The sequence below is a fragment of the Sturnira hondurensis genome, unplaced genomic scaffold, assembly GCF_014824575.4.
Source record: "Sturnira hondurensis isolate 20B ecotype Veracruz unplaced genomic scaffold, ASM1482457v3 Scaffold0018728, whole genome shotgun sequence".
Lineage (NCBI taxonomy): Eukaryota > Metazoa > Chordata > Mammalia > Chiroptera > Phyllostomidae > Sturnira > Sturnira hondurensis.
The window spans coordinates 19,646,145-19,664,588 of NW_028091359.1; the positions used below are offsets into that span (position 1 = coordinate 19,646,145).

Below are 18,444 nucleotides of genomic sequence, written 5' to 3' on the forward strand. Positions count from 1 at the left end.
ATGTGACCTGCTGAGTGGCAAGTGATGTCATCCACAACAGAGTGGCTCTTATTCCCTCTCCCTGTTAGAGAAGCTGCTAAAAATATGCCCAGCGTCCCGGGCCCCTCTGCCTTGCCTCTAATAATTGTCGGCAACCAGAGACTGTGCTGTGCTTGACAGAAGCGGATCATTTATAGAACATTAGCATTTCTCGTCCTGACATTTTACTTCCATATTACAGGGACTTACTAAGTTTTATGAAAAAATTTAATAAAGTGCTTGGACTCTTGATTTTCCCACTGAGGGCTTTGCTATCTAAAGTTGGAAATGAAATCAGCAACATCCTCGGGTTCTAAGGGACAGCCAGGACTTGGCACTGGCTTGGGCAAGAGCAGGAGGGCCATTAGGGAGCAACCTCGGGCCAAAACCAATTTGTTCTGTCCTCGCTGGGCTCCCTTTAGTGCCCATTTGAAGCCTTGTACTGAGGGGGATTTGTCCAGACCTGAAAACACAGCCCTCCTCCCTCCATCTGGGAACGCTCTCCTTTCTCTGAGGCCAAAGGACCAGGTGCAACTCCCAGGGCCAGTCCACTGCTATCTGGGCCGGTCCCTGGGCTCCTGGAAACCCCTGTGGCCTCCAGGAACCGACAGGCAGTTTCCTCCCAGCCCCTGAAGAATCACTAACTCAGCTGCTGTTGGTGATGCCCTCGGGAACAGGCCAGGAAGGATCCAGCTAGCCTGCTCCGGGGGGAGCCACAGAGCCGGTGCCGACCCAGTACAGCAGTGTGGGAAGTGAGTCATGTTCTGTGCGGGCGAGAAAAGAACCGTGGACCGAAGAACAAGTGTGTGTGTGTGTGTTTGTGTGTGTGTGTGTGTGTGCGCGCGCGCACGCGTGCATACGCGTCCCAGTGAGTCAGTGTGCCCCGGCCCCACCAGCTCCTCCTGCCAACAAACATGCTGTGTTCCCAGAGCCGTGCCCAGGCAGGCTCGCCCACCCCACACAAGCTTGGGAATGCGGGGTTAGGAAATGAGAAACGGGATTCTTGTCCAAGAGAAATTGTTTTTAATTATTATTTTTCTCTCTTAATTGGATTCAGTGTTTCTTGCTCCTCATATACGTCCTCTCTGGGGGAAAATTCAGGTTTGTGCAAAGCGCACAGGAGATTGTGTCCACCCAGGCCCCAGCCAGCAGTATGGCTGGCCTGGACCGAAGCCTCTGCGCCCTGTCTGGCCTGCTGTATTGCCTGCACATCCCTGCTTCTGACCCCTGAGTCTGGCCCCTGGACCTCTCCCCGTCCCTGGGCATCTTCAGAAGGGCCAGTAGGGACAGGGCCTCCAAAATGCAGAAGTGCCTGAGTTGATTCTTGAAATGCCCACACTGTTCCCCTCTGCTAAGGGCCCCCTAATGCTCTCCCTCCTGCCACCCCACATGGAGCCCTAGCTGGGACGCCTATCAGAGAGCCCCAAGGAAAAACCCAGTGGCTGAGCCATGCTGGAGAGGAGGGCTCCTGTCCAGAGTCTCCCCGACCTGTCGTCTGTCTAGACTGTCGCTGCGGAACGCTAGGCTGCCGACACTGCCCCGCTGCTTGAACTAACACTGTGAAGGCTGCTTCACCCAATGGCCTGGGAAATCCACAGCTCCTTCCTCCCCTTCTCCATCCAGCCTGTCCGCAGACCTGCCTCCCTGATGTCCAACAAGTGGCTTCTCGCTTCTCACCCTGACGCCGGCAGTTACTACAGTGGGGTGACTGTGTGCTGGGCGGCAGATGAGCTTGTGCTGCATATAAAAACAAGGTGATGCTCTAAATAGCTAGGAGTATTGGTCCCCTGGAGTGATTCTTGCTGCCTCCCCTTCTCTCCGGCCCTTGGTTGCCTCCCCACTGACCATATGCCCAAGCCCCCGGCAAATCCAGGTTACATGGGGACGGTTGCTGCAGGTTGGGCTTCTAGACAAAACTCCTATCACTCTTTTCTTGCTAGAAGTGGCCAGTACCATCGTTAGTTTAGCAGACATAGTTTTCCATAGTATAAACATGGTAAGACATACAGTTTGGTAGGGGAGTGGAGCAGGAGACCTGTGCCTTCGTGTGTATATATATATATATATATGTAGAGTGTGTGTCTATATATAAGTGGACATAGTTATAAAACTGCACCTCCTGTGAGAACCTCATTGCACACGATGAAGTTCTGAATGTCAGTCTCTGATGATCTTTCCTTTGGTAATCGGTTCTTGGAGCCCAGGGTCTGGGCCGGGTGTGCCAGGGTGGCCTGAGATGGCAGAGCGAGAGGCGTGACCCTAGGGGAAGGACTAAAGGCGGCACACTGTTGGTGGATCCTGGGCAGGTTGACTACATGGCTTCAGGCAAAAGCCAAAAGGCCACCTGCGCGTGTGCTCCCATACAGACGGTCAGGCCAGCCTCTTGGGTGAGTGTCATCTGTTCCTGAGCCCTACTTCCTCCAAGAACGGGGAGGGCCCTTCTGACCTCTCCCAATAACTGGGACTCCGCAGAGCCTGGCTCCCGTGGGCTCTCTGCCATGGTCACTTAATGAAGGGTTCCCTTGGAGCACTTGAGCCGCCTTGCTGGACAGGTGCCGTCCGTGGCTGCTCGGCAGGGGCTGGCTGGCACAGCCGGGTGAGGTGTGCTAATCCCCCCTCGATGGGGCTGTACACTTTGGGTTTATAATCCATCAGGCAGGGCCCAAACGGCAGCAAAGCCTTTACCAGACTCTGTCTGAAACCCAGCAGATCCTCCACTTGTATAAAAAGAGAAGAAATTCTGTTCCTTGGTGGACATGTGGCAGTGCTGGGTGCCAGTGCCCTGGGTCCTCAGCCGAGAGTGACTGCCAGCCCCAGTATCCAGGCCAGGATGGAGGCCCCCAGAGAACTGCTGGAGGAGGCCTGCTGCACCCCACTGGGGGCACGGATGGGGGTCCTGCGGGCACACTTGCCCTTCCTTTTGGGTCGCACGGTGGGCATGATGTCAAAGCTGAACTTGTGCTGGTAGTCCGGGGGGTAGTCCTGCAGCTCCTGGGCCTGCTTCCCGACGCCCGCCTTGGAGACCTGGTTGCGATTCCTGTGGCTGGTGCAGTTCTTGCCTGGCTTCCTATAGCCCGTCCGGGAGCCGGGCAGATGGCCCTGTGGGTGGCTCTTGTCCCTGGCCGGGCCCCGGGCCGGGTGATGCTCTTTCCGGGCAGCCCTGTCGGTGGTGGTGAGCGTGTGTGACTTCATCTGGTGCGGGGACACTGGTCCGGTGCAGTTCCGGAAGTCCTCGGCACTCAACAGCTTCAGGTCCTGGCCCTGCCGCTGCTCCGGCGACACGCAAGGGACCGCGGAGCTGGAGCCGCGGAACCTCCGAAGCCATTCCCACAGGGAGCGAGCCCGGCAGCCGCAGTCCCAGGCGTTCCCGTTGAGGCGGAGGAACTCCAGGGCCCCCAGGGGTGCCAGGCAGTCGCCCTGGAGCTCGGAGAGACTGTTGTTGAAGAGGAAGAGGGTGGTGAGCCGGCGGAGGTCGTGGAAAGCCTTGTGGTGGACCCACTGCAGCTGGTTCTCGTGCAGCAGCAGCCGGTCCAGATTCACCAGTCCCCGGAAGGTGTCCTGGCCCAGACTCCAAAGCTTGTTGCCGTGGAGGAACAGGTGGCTGAGGTTGACCAGGTCCACAAAGACGTCGTCCTGCAGGTACTCAATGTGGTTGTCCTGCAAGTAGAGGTACTGCAGACTGTGCAGGCCCGCGAAGATGCCCGCGGGCAGGGCGCTGAGCCCACACTTATAGAGGTAGAGGGCGTGGAGCTTCACCAGGCCCTGGAAGGTCTCGGGTGCCAGCGTCCGCAGCTGCCGGTTGTCGCCAAGGTCCAGCTCCTCCAAGTGCACGAAGCCCTCGAAGGTATTGGGGTCGATGAAGGTGATGTTGTTGGAGTAGATCCACAGGGTGACCATAGCCGGGCTGAAGTGGCCCTGCTGGAGGAGGGTGATGCGGTTGTTCTGCAGGAAGATGCGCTCGCTGTCCTCCGGAATGCCCTCAGGGATGGCGGCGAAGTTGTGCGCCTGGCAGCTGACGGTCATGGGTGCCGGGTAGCACACGCAGTCCCGCGGGCAGCCGCCACCCAGGGGCAGCTCTCCAGCCAGCAGCAGCAGCAGCAGCTCCACACAGCACCCTGGTGGGGAGAGAGCACAGCCAGGTCAGGGGCTGCCCCGAGGAGGGCGGCGGACTGGGTGGGGGAGGGGAGGACGGCACCGCACGCGGCCCTCCTTGGCGTGCTGGGGCTCTGTCCTGCCTGCTCCCGGTTGCTCTGGATTGTCTGGGATAGTGGCCCCCTTGAGGGCCTGGCTTGTGATGGAATGGAGGCAGGGACCAGGCCCAAACCAGGCCCCCATCTGGGGGTAGATACTACTTCCCACATCCTGGCACCCCACCTCTACTGGGGGTTCTATCCCCAGCCTGGATTGTGAGGTAAGCTTGGGGCGAAGGCTCTGATTTCCACGCACACTCCCTAACCCCGCCCCACCTCCTAGCCCCACCCCCTCAGGCTCTGTCAGCCCCCGCTGGGACAGCGATCACACATCACACTGCGGCCAGCCTCCAGTTCTGAGCCAGCTCTAACACTTCCTCAGTGTTACCTGTGTGAACACGTAGCTGTTCAGACTCCTGTTCTAACCAAGTAAACATTTCCTATGGAAGTCTGAGGAGTTTCATTATTTAAATTATTTCCCAAAATAAGCAAAGCATGCATGTGTGACACCAAAGTTCATCTCAAAAGATGTCTCGTTTCTAAACAGGAATACTTGTCCCTAGCTCAGCTGTGAAGAGGCACTGAGAGGACACAGATGTGCTAAGGACTGGGGAGGTACCAGGGCTGACGGGGTTCTGGGGCCCATGAAGCTGCCAGGCAGAGGCTGCCCCCCCGTTCGAGCCCACCTCTAGCCCCTTCCCTCTCCCCACCTCACTGGCTGTGGTTGCAAACCAGGCCTTGCCTCGAGACTGTCCAGAGTGTTTCCTCTGTAGCTTCCCTGTAATTGGGCATTAATTAGGCATTCGTTAATGGATCCTTAAAATAATTTATTTTCGGATGTGTCCAGCCTGTGGTCAGATAATAGCCCCGTGCTCATTATCGGAGCAGCCTCATTATGGACGACAGTCATTACCTGCCTTTTTCCAGGGTTGCAGCTGCCTCTGGCAGCCCAGCAGGCGCGCCGGTATTGGGGGGACAGGCTCCAGGCTCGTCCCTGCCCGAGTTGGCCTCCTGCCCGTCCCTTCCAGCCTGGCCAGCCCGGCCTCTCAGAGCTGGGGGCCTAGGGCAACTCTGTGGACTCTTCCTGCTGCCAGCTGTCCCCAGAGGGTGCAGAACGAGAGAGCCAACCCTCCCAGCCACTGGGTCGTGCTCCCATCCTCACGCTGGCCACCCAGCTAGGCTCCCAGGCCTGCCTATGCTCCAGCTGTGTGCCCAGACTCCGTCAGGCCACTCTGCCGCTGCCACCCCTCATTTCCTGTAGAAGCGGTGTTGTAAATAAGTGACAGCTCCCAGCTGTTGGGAGTGACGGGCTCCCAGAGAGTGGCAGCTGTTTCCCGTCCCCTTGTAATCACCCGGCTTTGACCTGACGTTTCCAACACATAAAAATCATTGCACATAATTTGGTTTTTGCATAATTGGGTTCAGTTACAATTTCTGAGCAATTATGACCTTGGCAGTGGTGGTGGCGGCACTGCAGCTGTGGGGGGCCTCTCGGGGCCCAGAGTAGGGCCAGGCCGTGCTCTGTGTACCCCCTGTAGTACCCGCCGTCATCACGACCACCGGACAGCCTGTCGCCGGCAGGCCAGGTCCAAAGCTGGTGTGCCTCTTCAGCCTGTGTCCCTTCTATAATATGCCACCCACGTGGAAGCCTGGGTCTGACCTCCACAGCCTCCCACTGCCCACCTCAGTCTGGCCTCCAACACCCGGGCCTGGGAGGAGGGCCCAACCCACACTGGCCGCACCTTCCAGAGCCTGACCCCTTTTCCTTTGCTCAGCTCCACTCCTCACCCCAGCCCAGGCTGCTGTCTTCCAGGAGCCCTGCCTCAGGGAGTCAGTTCCCACCCTGCCACTGTGAGGGCCCCCAAGGTTCCCTCCTAGCTCAAGGGCATTTGTGGTGTCGTTGTGTGGAAGGGGCAGGGCCATGGCCATGAACCTGTGCTTGTGGGACACACCAGGCCATACCAACCACCCCACCTCCAGGGTCCTACAAAGACAAAGGCATTTCCTTCCCTTGAACTCCTCACCATGGGCACGGGGGTGAGCTGGGGCAGGCTCAGCGCTAATGCCACTTGACATTTGTGCAGCTTATGGAGTTGACAAAGTAGTTCTGCTCAAGCTCTTCTGATCCTCAGAATTACCCTGTGGGTGGGGGTGAGGGGTTTTCCTGCCCCACAACCTGGCAGGGGCAGAGTGGCAGACACCCTTCTGCCTGCTGTTGTAGACATATCTTTTTAAGGTTCTGGGATGGGGAGCTCTGAAATTATGCCCAGAGAAGCTGGGGGAACCACAGAGAGCAATACCACTTCCTCAGACAGATGCTTCCAGGGGATATTAGGGCACAGGGGAAACCAGGTGAAGACCCCAGTTTGGGTGACAAAGGCAACTGTCCAAAAATGTAGTGTCAGCATGTAAACACACTCGGGCAGGTGGGAGGGGGTCAGAGAGCAGGGGATCAGAGAGCAGGGCAAAGGCAAGATTCAAGGCAGGAGCCACCATGCCTGTCCTCTTGAGAAGCGTCCAAAAGGAGGCAGGGAGCTCAGCAAATGCTTGGAGCTGCTCTCCATCCTCCATTACTGCCCAGATACCAGGGGACCCATGCCATGGAAGCTGTCCCCTCCCCCTGGGTACTGGAGTGGTTCTCAACTGAGTCTGCATCTCTACCCTGGAAGCTGACCCCATTTTGGAGGCCCCAGACCAGATCCCGAAGCCCACCCCACCTGCCTCCGGCAGCCCCTGCCTGAGCCAGCGGGTGCCCTGGCCCCAGACTGTCCCCCTGCTGAGTTCCTTCCCAGGAAGGCTGGCACTCCATTGCCAAGACTCCTCTGCGCCCCTCCAAGTGGCCCAGGGGAGGCCCAACCCACTGATTGCTGATTAATGCACTAACAAGGAGGCCGGTGCCTTTGCTGTGCATTTTAAGATTGCAAATTAGCAGGGATCCCAGTCTCCATGGAGAAGCTTTGCACCCCCTCCCATCAGCTTCCTCAGCCCCCTCCTGGTAAGGCAGGGTTGCTGTGCCTGAGGGGGCTGAAGAGTGCCAGGCTGAGTCTCCCTCACTCTGTGGCCTTCTTCGGGCTCTCCCCCTCCTCCTCCCAGAGCATGCCCCTGACTGACTGCTTGGCTCAGCTGCTCCCACACCTCCTGGCCTCCCACATGTCTGAGCTCACCTGTGTCTCTGCAGCCTCATTCATTCCTTCCTCCATTCAACACTGGCTGCCAGAGACCTGGAGTATCCAGTATGCCAGGGAAGGGAGGGGATTAGCAGATAGAGGGGTCTTACACTATGAGGCAGCCTGGCCAGGTGCCGCGCCCAGAGCAGGCACCTTCGTGTGCAGGGGGAGTTGGGGAAGTTCAGGGAAGGCTCCTGCAGCCCCCGTGTCGCCTCCTCCATGAAGCCCTTTGCTCCCTGCCAGCAAAGAGGTTGTGTAGGAATAAAGACTGGGCATCCTTCTCATGTCCTCCTTCCTGCAATCCCAAACCCCCTCACCTGCCAGATGGGGACTTGCTGGGGCAGAAGTGAGTGGCCTGGGCCTGGGCAGGCACCAGACCTAGTTTACTTGGCAGCCCATTCCTGAGACGTGCTTATGAATGGTACCGTGGGGGCTGAACCTAGTGGGATAGGTGGGATAGGTGGGAAGGGCATGTTCAAAGGCACTGAGGTAGGGAAGCAGGTGGCGGGGTCCCCCTCTTATCCTGGCCCCTCTGCCAGTGTCTAAGTAGCCAGAGCTCCCAAAGAAGCTGTAATACCAGCTCAGCTGGGCTGGGACCCACACTGACAGGGCTCCTACTCCAATCCCAGGCTAGATGGCCAGTGTGGCTGGGGCCCACTCCTGGCAGCAAAGGAAGCTAAGCATTAAAGACCCAGCCCTCAGCTTGGGCCAGTTTCTTTAAGTGGAATCTTCACAATAGCCCACGGGTACTGTGCCCTGTCATGGAGGAGGACATGTAGCACACGGGGCAGGGGCTAGCCAGCCCCTTCTGGCCCCAAGGTCTCAGGCTTCAACCTGCCTTGAGTCCGACACTTGGCCCCAGAGGGGCTTCCCCTCCATACACCTGCATGGGAACAGCCTGATGGCCTAGGATCCCCATGGGCCCCAGGCGGGTCCACGGGGCTCTCTGAGCCTCTGAGATCAATAACCGTGTGGTCAATTTTTCTGGCTCTGCAGCCTGCCCTCCGGTGAACAGGGTGGAGCTCCCCCCAACCCCAGCCTTGACAGATGTTCCTCTCTGAGCCAATCGATGCTAACCGAATGGCTCTGCTGGTCAGATAACAACCTCAGGTCGGGCCAGCTAGGCTCACAGAGCTACTGGCGCCTCAGGCCACTTGGCACTGTCCCTCCGTGCTACACCCTGACACAGTCACTTCCTGGTGGGCATTCCTCTACCACCTCAACCTGGCCCAGCCCTGGGGACAGGAAGCCAGCCGGGGAGAAGCTGGGCTTCCCTCCTCAGCCCTGACAGCCAGGTGTGGGGCATTGGGTAGGGCGGCTGGTGTCTCATGGCACAGGGCAGTGGGGACCAGCACAGGCCTTGGAGCCAGAGAGACCTGGGTCCAGGATCCCCAGCTTAATAAGTACATCCCCTTTCTTGTGTGAGCCTCACTTTCCTCACCTGTAAAATGGGTATTAATCTATGAAGCTGCAACTCGGCCCTCTCTGCCTGCAGACAACCGTATCCGCCTGCCTCGTCCACATTTCCCTCTGTCAAATGCAATCGTCCAAGGTGAGCTGCTGCTCGCTCCCCACAAACTTCCTCCTGCTGCTCAGGCCAAGAACCTCAGAATCGGATTGACTCTCTCCCCCCCTCACCTCTCACCCAATCCACCAGAAATCCCGTTGGCTCAACTTCAGAACTTACCTGGAATCCATCCACTTCTCCCAGCCACCATCTTGGCCTGGCCACCATCACATTACAAGAGTCCCCTGTGGGGTCCCCCTGCTCCCAAACCTACCTGGACACTTCTGCTACAATAGCAGCAAACGTGTGAGTCAGAGCACATGGCCCCTCTGCTCAGCCCTCCGTGGCTCCCATCACACTCAGTAAGTGCTTGCCTTACCCCCAGGTTCCTACGGTGGCCCAGGGGCGGCCCACCCCCTCTCCTCCTGCCCTCCCGCTCACCCCCTCCCCCAGCCTCACTTTCCTCCTTGCTGCTCTCTCACAGGCTCAGCATTTGTCCAGCCCAGTGCACACGCTGTTCCCGCGGCCTGGACCACTTCCCAGGACATCTGCAGGGCTCCTAACCTCACCGTTCTGGTCTCTCCCACACCACCTTCCCAGCAGTCTATTTTAAAAGGGCCCCTTCTCTGTCTACTCTTCATCCTCTTCGAATAAATGACATCATTCATGCATCTTGTTTATTTTTTGTCTCGGCCTACCGAGTGTCAACTCTGAGAAGACAGTAATTTTGCCTGGTGCATTTTCTAGTATACCCCAGGGCCTCGAAAGGTGCCTGGCACACAGTAGGTGCTCAAGAAGAAAATCCTTGGACCTCGCTCATAGTAGGTGCTGAATAAACACAGTGGTTCTATTACTACCAGGGCCTTGGGGTGAGAGCAGACAGACAGAAGCGCTCGGGAGGGAGGGTGTACACCAGGCTTCCCGAGGCTGGGAGTGGAGCAGGGTGACCCGTGCAGGTTTGCCTGGGACTCGGGGATTCCCAAGACGTAAAACCTTCCGTGTTAAAACCGGAAAGTCCCAAACAGACCAGGACAAGTTATTCTCCCTACCTGGGGGCCAGGACTGTGCCCCAACCCCAGCAAACCCTAAAAAAACCATTTCTGGGCATAGGAGGAGGGGACAGACAGACAGATAGGCATGAAGCATGAGTTTTCTCCAGACACCTGAACTTCAGGCCAAGTGCCTACAGCCCCTGAGGGCGATCCTGTGTGTGCACTAGTGTACATGTGTGCATATGCATGTGTATACATGCCACTCACACCCCTTTGTGCACAGATCTGAGTACACATGCATGCATGTGTGAGCACACATCTGTCCCTGGAGACCATGAAGGGCACTGGAAGCTACAACCCTTCATCCCGAAGCGCCCCCAAGCTCCGTCCCCGAGTGGGGGCAGCACCTGCTCTGAAGAGAGGGGCATCCCTGGCCTGTGATGCCCCTGTCCTACCTCAGCACTCGCTCTGGCTTTGCCTCGAGCTCCCACTCTCCTCCAGATATGCCGAATTCCATGCGCACCCCACGCCCCTGCAGCATACTAGGAACACTCTCAGCTGCCGAGCGGGCAGGCCCTCGTCGAGACCACCTTTCAGCTTTCGTCCGCTGCACCCAGTCCCCTGAGCAGGCCCGGCCAGGGATGCCACGTTAATCGGGCTGCCAAGCTCTCAGAGGGCCTTGTGGGAGCAGCCTCGGGCTCCCCTATCCTCCGGCTATCAGCGTCTCCCACCTCTTTACTGTGGAGGTCCCTGCATGGGAAGGAGGTCTGTAGGCCAGTGCGGGCAGCTGTGCACCCAACTACTGCCTGGGCTTGAGACCAGCCTCAGAAGGAGCACATTTAGGCTGGGCCATCTCAGGCAGGTCGCTCAAGCTCAGAGGCCTCAGCATCCTAGTCTGGAACTGGGATAAGAGCACCTGACTTACTGAGTGTTGAAAGCATGCAGTGAGCCCTGGCTGGTGTAGCTCAGTGGATTGAGTGCAGGTCTGAGAACCAGAGGATCGTGGTTCGATTCCCAGTCAGGGCACATGCCTGGGTTGCAGGCCAGTTCCTGGCAGGGGACGCATGAGAGGCAACCACACATTGATGTTTCTCTCCCTCTCTCCTTCTCTTCCCCTCTAAAGATAAATAAATAAAAAATTTTTAAAAAAGAAAGCATGCAGTGAGGCTGTGCCCCTGAACTTCTAGTCCAGGGGGCTACAGAAAGATGCTCCCCAAGGGTGATGATTTGTTTTTCTGTTATTATTATCAAAGGGAGCTGCCGCCCAACCCCTTAGGGCTCTCCCTACCCTGCAGGGAACCCTGGCTTTCACCCCATGCACCCTGGTGCTCTCAGACCCAAGACGCCCAGCAGAGGGACCCTGAGAGATCAGACTACAAGTGGAGTTAGGGGCTCAACCCCAGGTTCAAGTTCCTTGCCAGGCCTTGGCTGCCCTTAGGGCACAGCAGGTGGCGATGGGTCTTGATGGCCCTGCTTTGTTCCCTCTCCCAGTCCATCCATCCCAGTCTGGAGCCACTAGCTCTCTGCAGGGAGCCCAGGGCACATGGGCTCTAACCTTCACCTTGTGAGGCCCCCCATGGCATCATAAACTATGTCCCAATTAACTCAAACTTGCTGCTCAGTTTGGGGACTCCAGACGGAGCCTGAGGGTGGAGAGCCTCTGGAAACGAGCCTCCCTGGGAGGTGCAGAGATGGCTCTGGGGCCGTCCCCCCCCCCCAGAATCCTGTGGGATTCCCTCTCCCCAAACCACAGTGAACCGGACCCACTGCAACCCAATAGGCCTGCGGAAACCAGAGGGTATCTTAGGGTGTTCAGTGAGGCAGGAAGTCTGTGGGGACGGGACAGTCCTCAGGGGCGTGTTCATTGAGATACCTGCCTGGGGCTCCTGAGGGCGTGGGAAGGGGAGGGAGTGGGGTGAGGATCTACTGAATCCTGAAGACCCTGGCATCGGGCAGCACAAAAACAGGAGCTGAAAACCAGCCTTTGCGTTGCAGAGTTCTGCCGGGTGTCCTTGTTCCTAGTCCTTGCCGTCAGTGAAAGGCAATCGGAACCCACACCCAGGTATGGATCACCTTCTTCTGAATCCGTCCCTCAGCTTCTTCATTCATTCGAGAAACAGGCCTGTGCTTGGTGCTACAACAGGGAGAGACAGGGCTCCTTCCTGCATGGAGCCTACACTCTAGGGGACGTACGAAAGGAACCAGAGGAGCCCCAAGTGACGCTGGGTGATAGGCACTGGGGACACAAGATGGGGGTTAAGGCTGAGACAAATGAAGGGACTGACATTAGTTTGCGTGCACATGGAGGCAAGTGGCACCCAAAGGATAAGAAGGAGCCAAGGAACAAGATTCCAGGAAGAGGGAACAGCAGGTGCAAAGGCCCTGGGTCTGGACTGTGCTTGGTGTGGGAGAGGAAAGGGAGGCAAGAGATGGGGTCAGAAGTGCAGGAGGCAGCCCTTCCAGGGCCTTAAAAACCTCAGTATAGAGTGTGGGTCTAACTGTGGATGTGGCAAGAAGCCACTAAAGAGCCAGAAGTGGGAGTGACATGATGAGATTTGGGGGGGCTGCTCTGGAGCACAGGTTGAGGGGGAGCAGGAAGTCAAGGAAGCAAAGCCTGTGGCTGGTATCGGTGGGTGGCCTGGAGCAGGAGGGGCCGTGGAGACAGATGTGGAGCAGTGGACAAATGTCTGGGATATAGAACAGACAGGACACACAGATAAACCAGTGCTAGGAAAGGGGGTGGGAGGTCCACGGGGCGGCTGGAGAGGACGCGGGTACAGTGAGACTGGGGAAGCCTAAGAAAGCAGGTGCAGGGACCCCCGAGAACTCAGGTTAGGATATGACAGTCTGGGAAGCCGTATAGAGGTGTTTACTTGGAGGCACCTGGGTGTACAAAAACAGAGGCGAGCCGCACCCTGGGGAGTTGTCGGCACAGCGATGGTATTTCAACCCGTGGGAATGGATGAGGTCGCCCGGGAGAGCCGAGAAAGAAGATCCAGGAGTGAGGTTTCTGGCAACACGACAGTTCTGAAGGAATGGCCGGTGAGGTCAGAGGAAAGCCAGGAAGTGTGATGTGACTGAAGCCAAGACTGTTTCAAGAAGGCAGGCGGAATGGGCTGTGATGAGGGCTGCTGAGGGTTTATGTAAGGACAGAGGAGTGCCTAGCGGGTTTGGAATCATAGTGGTGATTAGCGATGCTGGCAAGTTCATTTCCAGGAGAAAGGCGGGGGCAGAAGGCACACCGAGTGGGATAAAGAGCGTATGGGGGAGGGTATTGCATTGAGTGAAATATCAATAAATCAGATACAGAAAGACAAATACCATATGATTTCACTTATAGGTGGAATCGAAGAAACAAAATAAACAAAGCAGAAGCAAACTCATAGATACAGAGAACAAATTGATGGTTGCCCAGTGGGAGAGAGGTTGAGGGGATGGGTGAAAAAAGTGAAAAGGATTAAGAAGTAGGAATTGCCAGTTATAAAAACAGCCGTGGGGACGCAAAGCACAGCAGAGGGAATGCAGTCAATACTGCTGTAATAACTATGGAGGGCATCAGATGGGTACTAGACATATCCGGGCGGTCCCTTTGTAAGTTATATAAATGTTTAATCACTATGCTGTGCACCTGAAACTAATGTGATATTGTGTACAAGCTATCATTGCAAAATAATATTTTTTAAATGTAAAATAAAGTGAATGTGATATGAGGAAGGGGAGACAGCACCATTATCAGTCAGGACAGGGTAGGGTGGGCCGACGTAACGAGTGACCCCAGAATCTCAGTGGCTGACAACGAAGGCCGGTGTCTCGCTCAGGCAGGGCTGCTGAGGCCCTGCTCAGCCTCCCGGCAGAGAAAACAGCTGATGGGCCAACTACTTACTGGCTCTTACGGCTTTTGTTTCAAGTGACACACGTCATTCCTGCTCATGTTTCATTGGCTGAAATCGTCTCATGGCCCAGCCTGTCTCGGGTGGGAAAGAATACCCCCAAGGGAGTCGGAGCAGCATTTGGGGGCACAGGTTTTGCTGAGAAGGGGGCAGAGAAACAGGGCAGGACCTGGAGGGGTCCAGGGTCCAGGGAGGGTTTTTTGTTTTTTTAAGATGGAAGCTCGTCTGCATGCTCCGGAGCGTGATTCCGGAGGAGAGAGGGAGGGGTGGAAACTGATGCAGTAGCAGTGAGAAGGCCCAGGCTCAGGGCTCCTGCCCTGTAACAGGAGGGGACGCAGTAATGAGATTGGCACTAGGCAGAGAGCTCCTGTTCTCTCCACGCAGTAGGAGGGGCCCATCGGCTGAGAGTGAAGGCAGGGAAGAGGGTGGGAGTTTGAAGAGAAAGAACAGAATGAAACAGGAGGGGTGTGTGGGGACAAGGAAGTTGCAGGCCTTTGCAAACACAGGTTCCTAATGACCACTGCCCCAGCCACTGCCCAAGTTCCCTATCCCTCTTGCTGGACGGTTGGGACTATCTGGCCCCTCCAATTAAGTCTGCTCCTGTCACTCCCCTGCTGACAGGGCATTAGCTCAGCACCGTGCCAAGAGGGCTCTGGGGACAAAAGACCCAGTTTCTGGCTTCCACAAGCTGACTGTCTTCCCCAAATGCCTTCAGGATAGTATGTTGTGAACATTTGTCACTTTTCTTTTCTTTTTTATTTTTTTGCTACTGGCCATTAAAGCCTCTTCCTGTAATTTGGGAGCACTCCCAGTTCATTATGTAAGTGAGCCCTCCCCTCTCTGTGGAACCTGAAAAGGTCAAGCCCTCATTTTCAAAGCCTCTCTTGCAGCTTGGGCAAGGCCTGGACGCAAGGCCTGGACTCAGCCACCTCACACACCTACCCCAGACTCAGGACTAGGAGTCAGTGATGCAAAAACGCAGGGGCCGAGCAGGATCCGTGCCTGCAAGGGCGGCAACAGGGGCAGAGCCAGCGGGGCTAGTGGCTGTGGAGGGAACGCTGAAGGTGCAAGCTTGGACATGTCTTCGTCTTCATCTGGGACACTGCTCCTGCCTGCGGAGCCCCCAACCCTCTGGAGAGGCTGTGAATTACCCAGCGTCCTTAAAATAAATCTTTTTATTTAAATTAGTCAAGGCTGGTGTCTGTGGTTTGCAAATAAGAATCCTCACTGAAGTGAGGTCCCTCCAGCTGAGCGAGGCCCTGTGCTCTCTCCCCCACTCATCTCAGCTCAGGGGCTTTTTACTCCCCTGTCTGTGCCCTCTTCTTGAGGCAGCAGCTCCTCAAATTCTCTTAGGGGATGCACCCCCCCCCACCACACATACACATGGCAGGTGATTCAGGAAGCAGGGCTATCAATCAGTGGCCACACTCAGCCAATGAGACTTCTCCCCAGGAATGTGAACTTGAACTTGAAGCACAGTGACTTGGCTGGAGCTGTTTCACCCTCATGGGCTGTTCTGAGGATACTGCCCCAGTCGTTCCCACTGTGACCCCCAGAGCCAGCCTGGTTTCGGCCCTGTCTGGAGTTAGGCTGTTGAGCTTCTCATTTGAGTCCCATGGTTTTCTTTTTGTAGAGGTCCACTCAACACCCCTCTCCTGGGCTATGAGGATCCAAATTTCCTTCATGTATCAGGCAGCCAGATGCTCTGGAGGAGCTGGGCTCCTCTCCAGCCCAGGGAGTGGGTCTTCACTCCATCGTCAGGGCTTAGTTTAGACAGGAGCACGTGACTCCATTCTGACCAAAGAGACGCAAAGGCAGTCTGCTGAGGCTCCATCTTTTGACTACAAAGGGACCAATCTAACGGCCAAAACCAGCTTGGCAAGGACTACAGAGCAAAAAGATGGGGAGAACCTGGATCCATAATGACATTTTTGAGCCAATAAGCAATCCTGGGATCTGCAGACTTCTTGGTATATGACATAATAAATCCTCTTCTTGTTTTAGCCACTTTGAGTTGTGTTTTCAATTACAGCCCAAAGTGTCCTAACTAAAACCTTCCAGTGATTTCCTCTTTTGCTTAGTCAGCCAGCCTAGATTTCTCTTGCTTACAACCGAAGAAGTCTAACTTAATGTTAGACAGCGACTGCAGGACCCAGCTGGGGCAGGACCTGCTCCCGGAAGCCTCTCCAGACCCCTCCCCTTCCCTGTTAGCCCCTCCGCCCTGCTCAGAGCTCCCTCCTCTCAAAGTGCTCAGCGCTGTCTTCAAGTCACCTGCAGTGTGGAGCTGCTGTGGTGTCCAGTTGGTGTCTGGTACATAGAGCTCATCCATGTCTGTCTGGTGAATGAGTGAGTGAATGAATGAATGATTCAGCTGATGTCATTCCAGCCAAAAGCAAAGAAGTAAGTGCTTTAATTAGCCAAGGCAGCCTTCATGTGGGTAAGTGTAGATGTATAATAAGATTTAGCCACCAGAGGACCCGATGGTAGATATCTCATGCCTAAAAGGGCAAATGGATTTACCAGGCATTTTAGGCCTTACCTCCCTTTCTTGTTGGACCCCTCTGGAGAATCTCTCCACTTAAGACCCCCTGCAGGGAAAGTACGTCTGGGGTTCTGTGTCTTAGAAGTGAGCACCAGGTTCATGGATGTTAACTTTCTCATTCTCTCATTCCATAAGTATGTTAACTTATACATACATCTTGATGTATGTGTTTACTATTTAATACAAGCAATAAATCATGCAGCCCTGGCTGGTGTAGCTCAGTGGATTGAGCGCGGGCCTGTGAACCACACAATCTCGGTTCGATTCCCAGTCAGGGCACATGCCTGGGTTGCAAGCCAGTTCTCAGCAGGGGACGCACGAGAGGCAACCATACATTGATATTTCTCTCCCTCTCTCCTTCCCTTACCCTCTAAAGATAAGAAATAAAATCTTAAAAAAAAAGAAAGAGAGAAATCATGCAAAAGAAAAAAAACGACTCTTCAGAGTCTGGCCGAGGATCCTGGGGCCCAGGCCTTGACTTGCTACCTCCTCCCTGCTGGTTGGAGTCCTGCACTTCCTGCAGGGCCCACCGCTGGCCACCAGCACCCACCAGCCTCTGGCCCTGAGCCAAGCTGGGGGTGGGGCGGTGGGGGGATGGGGGGGGTTGGCCCAGGCAGCCCTCAGCACAGGCTTGCCACTGTGGTCCCCAAACCCCATTTTCCTCCATAAGATTTTGAAAAATTCTTCATCGTTCATTTGAATTTAAAAATAATACTTGCCAATTGTGAAAAAAGTTAAACGTATGGATGTAAAAAGGAAGAAAAAAATCACTGAAATCCCATTACTCTTGACAACCATCTATAGATAGTGCCTTGCTGTACCTTCTTTTAATACTTCCTTTACTTATGTAGGGATACATAGCATTTAAATAAAAATTTTATTTGAAGCAATAAAAGTGGGATTATGCTGTATATGCAGCTCTGTCGCGCGTGTTTTCTACTTCACTTCGACCGACCGTTCATTCATCCAGCAGCTCTCCTGGTGCCTACATCACATCGGAGGCACGAAGGCAGCCATGGGGAGCCCAGCAGGCAGCACAACAACCCGCCTGCCTCCCCTCCAGGAGAGTGCAGCCTGGGGAGGAGACACTCACCAAATGGCCACATCCCGACTGCACCACGTGAGGAGGAGTAAAGGGACAGAGGTCCAGGGAGTGGTGAGGACTGTGGGGCTCCTCTGGCCAGTGGGGAGGCTGGGAGTCTGAACACTGAGGACTCCGCTGTGGGGCAGGGGTTGGGGGGTATTCCAGGCAGAGGGAACAGCATATGCTGAGGGCTTGAGGCCAGAGGCAACACCCAGTTAAACAACCCAAGAACGGGGTGGTGACAGGCATGGTTCAGAGACTGCAGAGTGTTCTGCTGTATGGACAGACCATAACTCATCTGTGAAATACGCAGATTGTTTCTCATGTTTCACTGTCATAAATTATCATGGCAGAACTGGTGACAGCAGTTGCCTCCTGGGAGCGCTACTGGAAGCTTGGGGACTGGAGCGAGGGGAACTTCACAGCAGGCCTGTTGGGGACTTTTGATTCACTGGTATGTAAATGGACCTATCGGTTCTTTTAAGAGTCAGTTACATTAAAACTAAATAATGTTGGCCCTGGCTGGTGTAGCTCAGTGGATTGAGCATGGGCCTGTGAACCACACGATTGCTGTTCGATTCCCAGTCAGTGCACATGCCTGGGTTGCAGGCCAGTTCCCGGCAGGGGACACACCAGAGGCAACCATACATTGATATTTCTCTCCCTCTCTCCTTCCCTTCCCCTCTAAAGATAAATAAATAAAAATTTTAAAAAAACCCTAAATAATGTTGGAATGAACATCTTTACCCATAAAGCTTTGTCCAAACTTCTCTTTCCTTAAACCAGAGATCCACTGAGTCAAACTCCTCTTGATGTGTAATGACAGGTCACCTTCTAGAAAGTTGAGCCCATGAAACCTTGAGTTCAACACCCAGAAAGTCGCCAACTGGAGGGGGGGCTTCCAGAGGCTCGGCCTTTCCTGTTGGGCTCCCCAACTAGCCCGTTAGCTACCCAAAAGAGACAAGAGTTACGTGCCCCAAATGAAGAGGAAGTCTCCAGGGTGGGGAAGCAAAGGAGACTGATGTGTTGACTCTCTCCTGCCGCTGGCATCGGA

The 18,444-nt window shown here is 55.4% G+C and overlaps 1 protein-coding gene across 1 annotated transcript in view; it reads right to left on the reverse strand.

Annotated features, from left to right (window-relative positions):
• Positions 1-1,021: 1,021 nt before the first annotated feature.
• RTN4RL1 (reticulon 4 receptor like 1) overlaps positions 1,022-18,444 on the reverse strand; it is a 67,359-nt gene continuing 49,936 nt past the window's right edge. Inside the window, exon 2 of the mRNA XM_037069912.1 lies at positions 1,022-4,133. Coding sequence (XP_036925807.1) covers positions 2,809-4,133 — 1,325 coding nt within the window. The 3' untranslated portion in view covers positions 1,022-2,808. The remainder of the gene's footprint in view (positions 4,134-18,444) is intronic.